Source organism: Dioscorea cayenensis, chromosome 11 (genome assembly GCF_009730915.1).
Source record: "Dioscorea cayenensis subsp. rotundata cultivar TDr96_F1 chromosome 11, TDr96_F1_v2_PseudoChromosome.rev07_lg8_w22 25.fasta, whole genome shotgun sequence".
Lineage (NCBI taxonomy): Eukaryota > Viridiplantae > Streptophyta > Magnoliopsida > Dioscoreales > Dioscoreaceae > Dioscorea > Dioscorea cayenensis.
The window spans coordinates 17158083-17167457 of NC_052481.1; the positions used below are offsets into that span (position 1 = coordinate 17158083).

The following is a 9375-nucleotide window of genomic DNA, read 5'->3' on the forward strand; positions in this document are numbered from 1 at the left end:
AATCACATTTAAAGATGAACTTAGAGGTAAAGAAACGCTTGATGACTCTGAGTTAAAATGACAATAAATCATTTTGATTTTTGAGATACTGATGTTTTTCACTGTGAAATGTGTTTTATTTTGTCAAAATAATTGTATGAAGGATTGCAATTTTATTTTTCACATTTATTCCACTCTCACCACTAGTTATGCTAGTCTAAGGATATCAAATCATCCATTTTCCAGTACTCTGTATATTATTTCATATTTGAATTGATGACCATAAAACATGAGTTTATTAATCAATAACCTGGTCTAACATATCATCTTATGATTCTCAGTCCATGAAGATGTTCATTCTTTGGAGATATAGGATTGTGGTAAGCTTCATAAATATGCTATGAAGAATGTTATATGCATTTAGAGCTGACAGTTGTATTTAAGTAGAGAAAATCATAGTTGTGCATAGTATATGGTTTTTTAAAGTATCAACTTAGTAGCCTTTTTTGGGCTTTAAAGTTTGTTCAAAATTTTGGAACTTCAACAATATTTGTGCAATCAAACAATTCACAATTACTCCTTACTTATTGTGCAGAAACAAATATAGAGGCTAGATCCAAAGGGAGGGAGAGGAGGAGGATGAGTACCTGATTGTCATCGGCGGTGGATCTCAAGCTAGGCAAAGAGCAAGAAGAGGAACATGAGATAGTGGGTTTTGAACCATTTTGGAGAATCGATTTTCAAGCTTTTCGGTGCTGCGATGGTTCAGATCAAAGACCAACCAAACTGGATATATAGCTTCGAAGACAAAGAAATAGGAAAAAGTAAAAGAAAGTGTTGAACTTTTATTGTTTGAAGGGTATAAAGGTTATTTCTATGCTAGGGGGAACCAACCCCTTTAATTTTGACAGCAATGCAAATCACCCATATGCAGAAATCACATTACCATGAAAAACATACTATTCACGTCTTTCTTGGTTACCAAATATGGGTTCCATGATCCAAATCAACCCTTAGAGAAAGAGAGAGAGAGAGGGAATAGAAGGAGGGAAGGAGGAAAGGAAGAGGAACACGAGGGTGTTGGATGATGATCCAACGGACCTCATGGGGTGTCTGTAGATTCAAAATTTGCAAACATCTCCAAAAGATGTGTATGTATGTATGTATGTATATATACATACATAATGATGTACATATGTACATAAAGGTAGATCATGAGTTATTAATTAGTTTTAAAAAAATTGAAAATAAGAAAAATAGAAAATGAAAGTATCTCCCCTTCAAAACTTTTGCTATTTTTGATTGAATGATATGAAATAAAGTGAAGGGTTAGTAATAGAGTAACAATGTATTAAGAGGAAAAATCTAGAATATATATATATATATAAGAAAATATGATTTAAAGCCATTCGCAAATGATGAAAAATAAAAGAAAGAAAAATTGAGAGAAATATGTAGGGTTGGAATTTAGACACAGTATTAGGGGGAAATGAAGAGGAATATGACGTTGTTGGATAATGATTCAACTGATCTCATGGGGTGGTTGTAGATTGTAGATTCAAAATCAGTGAGTTCTTCAAAAAATGTGTCATCATAGCAAAAGATGTGTTTATATATATATATATATATATATATATATATATATATATATATATATAGACACACATAATGATGGACATCTAATGTATTCATAAATGTAGTCACAAGTTATTAATTAGTTTTTTTTTAAATTTAAAAATAAGAAGAATAAAAAAATGAAAGTTTTATATACACTGATATAATGATGTGCATGTGTACATAAATGTAGATCATGAGTTTTTAATTACTTAAAAAAAATAAAAAAAATTAGAAAAACAAAAAAAAGGTGAAAGTTTCTCCCCTGCAAAACTTCTGCTAGTCTTGATGCGGGACTAGCGCGGGAGCGAAGGGAGGGTAATGGCCGTCGCCAGTATCACCAATCCTCCAGCGATGAAGATCGTGACCTACAACGTCAACGGGCTTCGCCAGCGCGTTTCCCAGCATGGGTCTCTTCGCAGCCTCCTCAATTCCCTGGACGCCGACATTATCTGCTTCCAGGTCCCCGCTTCCCTTCTCCTCTCTTTATTTCCTCCAAATTCTCTCTCTCTCTCTTTTTTTTTTTTCCTTTTATTTTGATGCTTTTGTTTTGCAGGAGACCAAGCTGTCAAGGCAGGACCTTTCTGTGGATTTAACCATGGCGGAAGGATACGAGGGTTTTGTCTCTTGCACTCGTACTTCCACCAAAGGTCGCTCTGGTTATTCTGGTGAGCTCCTACACTAGTGTGCTTCCATTCCTCTGAGGAAATAGTTCTTGATTTATTGCTAACCAGTCTGTTCATCTCTCTTTTTGTATATAATGTCATAAAAATGCTTTCTTGGGATACTTTATTTCATAGGGGTTGCTACGTTTTGTCGAGTAAATTCGGTATTTTCTAGTGATGAGGTTGCATTGCCACTTGATGCTGAAGAGGGGTTTACTGGTCTTCTTGAGCAATCTGGAAATGGAAGGACTATAATGAGAGATGTTCTTCTTGACATGCCTATGGTTGTGGAGGGTGAGGAGGTTACAAAAGAGGAACTGCTAAAGGTGGACAGCGAAGGGCGTTGTCTCATCACTGATCATGGTCATTTTGGTAAGTCTATTTCTTAGAGAATTACTCTGTTCTCTTTGTTAATGTTTGAGCTTGGTGCTATCTTGTCATTAATAAATTGCTGATTATCAAATGTATTTTCTGTGATTAATAATTGCTACTTGGGCAGTCATCTTTAATTTATATGGTCCCCGAGCTGTGGATGATGACAATGAAAGACTCCGTTTCAAGCTCATATTTTTTATGATGTTACAGGTACTCTGCTTTACTCCTCTGTCAGGCGTCAGAGTTTAGATTCTTTCATCCATTACTTCTTTATGCCTTTGCAATGTGACATGTTTAACTAATGCCATCATCTGTTGTTCGTAGAAAAGATGGGAATTTCTCTTGAGCCAGGGAAAAAGAATTATTGTGCTTGGTGATCTCAACATCGCTCCTGCCGCTATAGACAGGTGTGATGCTGAGCCAGGTTTTGAACGAAATAAGTAAGTTTTTGAGCTATGATGCTTGTAAAATCAATGATTTTATATATATTCATGCTTTTGGTTGACTTGGAAGTAAATGATCTTGCTATCTTTTCTTGAAAAATTAGAATTACAACTTTCAATATGATTTAACAATTCAGCTGATACTGAGCTCCTGGAAATCATCTCTTTACATTCTAGCTTGTATGAGATCCTAAAGAATTTCTTTGCATATGCATATTTTAGGTTCCGGAAATGGCTGAGATCTTTGCTGAAAGAATCAGGAGGTCCTTTCTTTGATGTTTTCAGAGGAAAACACCCAAATAGGTAAACATTCCTTCTCATGTGAACAGCACTAAGATTGCTTAACTATTCGTCTGTATACTATGAACCATTAATTCTCTTGGTCTGATGATCATTAGCTAAATAAGCCCATTGCAGATGATAGAGCCTTAAACTTGCCGGTTTAATTGATGAAAGTTCATGATTGAAATCTGTCTAATTTTTCATATGATGTCTAGAGGATCAATGTGCTCATATCTTTGACAGACAAGCTTCATGGAAGGTCAAACATTCTGGTACTTTTGGTATATATCTGCTGGATGTTGTTCTCACAAGTGTTATTAGATTAGTAAAAATTTATAAGTATTTAGAAACCACTGATGAAAGAATAATATTTCTTTAATATTTTCTCTTGGATTCGCTCATGGAATTTTACAGGTCAAACCGTTTGTTTATCAGTTTCAAAGAACAAGAATTTTACTGGTACCTAATGTGCTGAACATTTTATGATCAAATGATCCTGCTATGTATTAATTGGCATGATCTTTTAGTACCTATCAGCATTGTTTGATTTCTTGTGCTCACAATCATTTGCATGATCTTGAATTTTCTATGGCCTGTTATACATGTGCTTGTATAATTTTATGCTGGGTTTAGAAAATAGTGAGAAAGAAATAGCCAAAAGACTTATTCCCTTGGTAGCAATCTTCCATTGACTTGGTTTGTGGAACCATTGCTTCTTCAGGATGCAAGTAAGCTGGATGGAATAACTCCTAGTTATAGTCATTGAGTAATCAGCTTTCAGCTGTTCAACATTTCATGTGCCCTTTCATGGGTAGAAGTGATTATTATCTGGAAATTCTTCTTGATGTTCTTTGGAAGATCTTATATATGAATAATAATTGGGAGATACCATCATTACAGCAGGGAAGGATCTGATATTTTGATCTCGCATTATTTGGGTGTCCCTTATTGAATTCTTGATATTTTTGTTTAAATGATGATAAATAATCTGTTCATGTCATTCTGGAGGCTTGGATAGAATGATTTATGTATCTTATTCAAAAGGAGTTGTGTGGGAGATTAGTGCTTGATCAAGTGAGGAAGACACTGATATAAAGGGTGTGAAGATAAGTTGAAGCATTTTTGAGAAGCCAAATTTTCAATTCATGAATATTCTTTGGAAGTAAAGGTGATGTTTGGTTAGGAGAATGTTTTCAGGGTTCAGTTTTGATCCTTTTGGTAATATTACTGGCTGAAAAGAAATGAAATTCTTTCTTTTCATCACAAATGCAAGTAATGTACTTGGAGGAGCATTCGCTAAAAATATCATAGCCAGTGGGTACTTCACATGCAATCAATTTCTTGTCTGGCATTTGTTTTAGATAACTTTCTAAAAGGTTTTAATATATTTCATCCTATTATAGTTATGATAAGCAATGCTTCTACTTTTGTTTTTGTGGGTTCCGCAATGGAAGAATTTACGATGTGGTGAAGACATTGTCAATGCCTTATACTGAGTTATTTGGTTTCTGTGTTTCTCATTTGTTTTATAAAAACATACTTAGAAAGAATTGCAAAAAACTTTGAAGCAAAGAAATGCACCCTTCCAGCATGTTTGCTTGTGTTCTACATTAAATTTCTTTCTCTCCCTAGCTTGTTCTAGCATGAGCTTTATGAACTTAGTTGCACATTGTATGAAGAGTGGAGATTTCTGCATCAGTTTTGAATATATTATTTTGTATATTTTCATCATGTCATCAATATGGCATTTTTGAGGATTAGGAGCTCATTATTTGAATTTATGACTTAAATGATCTCGATTATCTTGAAACTGGCGTGGCCATTTTTATACATTTTATTATACTTTCCATGGTATCTAAGTATAATCAATTATGGGGGCATTTGTTACCATACTGTCTGTTTTTACAAAAACAATCTCTTCTTCTGCAAGTAGATAAATCTTGGTGAAGGAATAAATGGAAAACCCTTTTTCTTTCGGGACACTAATTGCTTGCTTTTGTTATCTCAGCGTGGAGAAATTTAAGCAAAATGATGGTCAGTATTTGCACTTAAAAAAACAATTTTCAGGTGTCAAGCATTTGATTCTCCTTTTTTAGAAAGGGAATAATATTTTTGCGAAGAATATTTTTTTACTAGTAGTGTATTGTTTAAAGGAGTGTAGCTTGATATAAGTATGAAGAGAGAAATCGGGATCCCTGAGACCTAAATCTGATTGAAAATTTCCTCTTGAGATTTCTGTTCTTTCTGTATATGCTCTCTGATTAAGATTAGTCAGTGTGGCTGGAGACCTGGGTGAAGCTTGTTATCTCGATGTTCTCATTTTCACCTTTGTGCATCTCCCAATTAACCTACATCAGACTTACCACTTATCATTTACCGCCCTGAAATGAAAAAGGGAGTTTACAAGTGAAATTTATTTGCCTCTAATTTCTGTTCTCTGGACTCCATGAGCTCACTAGCTTTGGTTGGAAATTCTTAAAGTCAATCTTCCTTGTTCTTTGTTCATTTCTAATTTTCTTTCCAGTTTGCTTCATGTTTTGTGTGGCAAATATGTAACTGCCTTATTATGATCTTTAGTTCGGAATCAGTCCTCTTGGAAGACTCTGTAGAAGCCGTGTCTTTGTTCTAAATAAATAATCTGTCACCAAGTTTTAGTACTATCACTCGGCTTGAAAAGGATATATAATTGACTTTCTCTTCTTGAAAATAAACCATTGGATCTTGAGATTATCCCTCTGCTATGGAATTCTACACTGCATCAACTATCTGTATTGTGTCATATTGTGCTATTTGCCATTAGTTCTTGCTGTGTTTAGTAGGTGATTTTATTAATAATTTTTCCGTTGTGATATTGTTTCTTAATTTTCTCAATACAGGACAGAAGCATACACTTGCTTCTCAGCACGAATTGGGGCTGAAGAGTTCAACTATGGCTCCAGGATAGACCATATTCTTGTTGCTGGATCATGCTTGCACCCAGCTGATGATTCAGATGACCATAATTTTTTTGGTTGCCATGTGGAAGAATGTGACATTATGGCACAGTTTAAACGGGGAAATCTTGATAATACATCCAAGTAGAAAGATTTTTCTCATCAGTAAAGTTATATTATTTGTCACCTAACACATGCTATTTACCTTGGCATATATATACAGGTGGAAAGGAGGGAGGGCAACCAAATTAGAAGGTTCAGATCACATTCCAGTTTATGCCATATTAACTGATGTGCCCAATCTTCACGTGCACAACACTCCATCATTGGCTGTCAGGTATATTCCTGAGGTCCGAGGGTGGCAACCGACAATTGGTGAGGGAACCATCCTCCATTCTTTTAATAAAATATTCTCATCAATAATTTGCGTAATAAAGATTGCCATTGATCTCAACATGCTGCACACCAAAAGAAATAAAAATGTTGACCGATCAACTCAGTGGATTAGGCGTGGGCTTCTCTCAAAAAGGCACTATTTTTTTTCTCCATTTGACTACGTTTGCAACATTGTTTTCAGATCCAGAAATGTGTCATGCAGTGAAGTTATCTCTGTAACACTTGGATTGCATATTCTGCAGGATCTGAACATGCTCACTAGAACTGATTTATTTTCTAAGTATGTACTAGTAGGCTCAAATTAAATTTCAACAATTTTGATGCTAATATTTGAAAGTCATAAAGTATTTATTTTTAGAAAGATACTATTACCAAATAACCAGGAAGTCTGGCGTTTGGGCAATTTTCTGCATGTATTTATGTATTTAGAGCCACAAAACAATTCTAAAGAAGTTTGCTTTTCTTGTGTGATTTGACACAACTTTATGCATTATAGAGTTCTGGATTTATTTTATGAAGGCTGATGGGTTTTCTTTCTTTTTATTTTTTTATTTTTGGGAAAAAGAAAGGCTGATGATGTTTTATCACCTTGCGTAGTAACCTTTTTTTAGATAAATGTGTATGTTCAATTCTTTCTGAATCAGTGGTCCTCTGCAGTTTCATTCCTTACCAAAAGAGAAGATTTTAGCATTACCAAATACCCTGGCATGTCTGAAAGTGTTGCTACCATAAATGCTGTTGAATGTGGAGTGACGGGCCTAAATGTTGGGGCAACATCAAGGCAGCATGGGTATGGACCAGGTATGTCTTCTCTCTTTTCATCATGCAGACCCTTTTAATACATATCAAAGACACAAACTTCTGATGTGGGCATGGACAATTATTCAGGTTTCATTGGTGATGAAACAGAAAAGAACTTACCAAAGTTGAAAACTGAGGAAGTGAACAGTCATGCTCATTGCTCTCCAACAGTAAAGAAGAAGGCAAGACATAATACACGTTCTCAACTCACGCTAAGGTCCTTTTTTCAGCAATCCAACTCAATTGCTTCTCACAGAGGCTGTGCAGACACCAATACTTCATCTAGTAGTCCTGGTCTTTTAGATGCTGGAATGAACAAAGATAATTCATCTCAAACAACAGAAGTAGTTGATCGATATCCTACAGGAAATGCTGAAGATGGTGCTTGTGAAGTGAGCGAGTCTGGGATAGATACACTTGTTGAAAACCAGAGTGACATTAGTGGAAACTTGTCTTTTGAAAAGGAAAAGGCTAATATTGCAGCCTTGGAGTGGCAAAGAATTCAACAGAAAATGAAAATGAGCATACCATTATGCAAGGGCCATAAAGAACCTTGTGTTGCCAGATGTGTGAAGAAAGAAGGCCCAAATATAGGTCGCCGGTTCTATGTCTGTGCCCGTGCAACGGTATTCTATTTTGAAATTTTGTGCAATATTTGAATCTATTTCAAGTTCTCAATTATAGCCTTATTCAATTGGTCTATTCTCTAGTAAAGGAGTATATAGAACTATTTTAAAACGTATCAGCCGACCCGGTCTACGAATCTATTCCAACTATCAACGAATTCCTAAGATTTTTTTTAATATTGTCAATTTTTTTCTCATGCTGATCAGTTGTCTATTATTAATTTCTGCCAATGCTTTGGCTATAAGAATTATCTTCCATGAGATTCCTTGCTTCAGGGACCTGCATCAAACCCAGAAGCAAATTGTGGTTACTTTGAGTGGGCATCTGTGAAGTATAAGCGCAAGGAAAGATGACTTGAAAGTTAGCTTTGTGTTCGTTTAGCAGCATTTACATTTCAGGTATATTTTTTAACTTGTGAGCCAAATTTTTCCATGGTAAACTCTTCTTCTTAACATATTTCCATATTCTTGTGTAAGTTACATATGAAAAATTTATCTGGAAAAATTCAATCATATAATATTCTTACAATATGCAATTTAAATCCTATCCATCACATAATTAAACCATATGATATGAGTTAATACATAACGTGCTCAGGACTTTTATGTTTCTCACCCGTCCTAAACAGTACAACATCATGCACAGGATCTTATTAGAAGTACTCTCACAGGAATATATATGTATATATATATATATATATTTATAAATCTTATTGCCTTTTCAAGTAAACATTCCATCTGAAAGCAGGACTACTTGGATATCATGACCTACCAAAATCACCGAGGCTAGCCTGTCGAGGGGCCTGTTCTTGTTTGCGACTTAATGCGCCTGTCAGACTGGTGAAGTTTTTGCAAAGAAGGATTTGTGCTGAGGTTAATCTCTTCAATGGACAATGCAAGGCCATTACAACTGTATTTTGCATTATCTGTAGTTACTTGTTGCCGAGCAATAGAGTCCGTCGTCAAAGTCCTAATGTCTATCTCAATGGAGCAGCAAAGGTGAAGTGTTATCTTCATTATACAGCAAAGCTTCTGATCAGATTAGGAGGTCACCCTTCTCTTACTGGTTTGATTTTTGTTTTTTTTTTTACCTTTCTTTTTGGGATTCTTTACTATTTCTCAACCAAAAACACTTGGATATGTAGGGCATGAAATAGGAAAGTTAAATATCAGAAGTTTTGAATCTCAGTACTTCCTGCCGAGGAATTGCTTTACTTGTATGAAATTTATTGGGAAAAGCACAGCTAGATATACCAGGTTT

The 9375-nt window shown here is 35.1% G+C and overlaps 1 protein-coding gene across 4 annotated transcripts; it reads left to right on the forward strand.

Annotated features, from left to right (window-relative positions):
- Positions 1–1716: 1716 nt before the first annotated feature.
- On the forward strand, positions 1717–9375 carry LOC120272118 (DNA-(apurinic or apyrimidinic site) endonuclease 2). 4 transcript variants are annotated; one of them, XR_005540158.1, is made up of 14 exons: positions 1717–2055; positions 2150–2261; positions 2394–2630; positions 2758–2843; positions 2958–3073; positions 3299–3379; positions 6235–6435; positions 6515–6666; positions 6764–6820; positions 7345–7488; positions 7576–8114; positions 8391–8513; positions 8863–9180; positions 9260–9375. XR_005540158.1 is itself a non-coding variant. In XM_039278866.1 (13 exons), the coding sequence occupies exons 1-12, from the start codon at positions 1915–1917 to the stop codon at positions 8466–8468; spliced, it is 1944 nt and encodes a 647-aa protein (XP_039134800.1). In that variant the 5' UTR covers positions 1717–1914; the 3' UTR covers positions 8469–8513; positions 8863–9375. The 4 variants fall into 4 exon arrangements, 3 of the variants coding, with proteins under 3 accessions (XP_039134800.1, XP_039134801.1, XP_039134802.1); XM_039278866.1 differs by having other exon boundaries at positions 8863–9375; XM_039278867.1 differs by lacking the exon at positions 6764–6820 and having other exon boundaries at positions 8863–9375.

What these genes read in the sequence shown, in the direction of transcription:
- LOC120272118 (XM_039278866.1), top strand. Translation starts at nt 1,915, where the DNA reads ATGGCCGTCGCCAGTATCACCAATCCTCCAGCGATGAAGATCGTGACC. An exon ending in CCAGGTTTTGAACGAAATAA is followed by an intron (nt 3,074 to 3,298) that starts GTAAGTTTTTGA and finishes TGCATATTTTAG; the next exon opens with GTTCCGGAAATGGCTGAGAT. An exon ending in ATGTCTGTGCCCGTGCAACG is followed by an intron (nt 8,115 to 8,390) that starts GTATTCTATTTT and finishes TCCTTGCTTCAG; the next exon opens with GGACCTGCATCAAACCCAGA.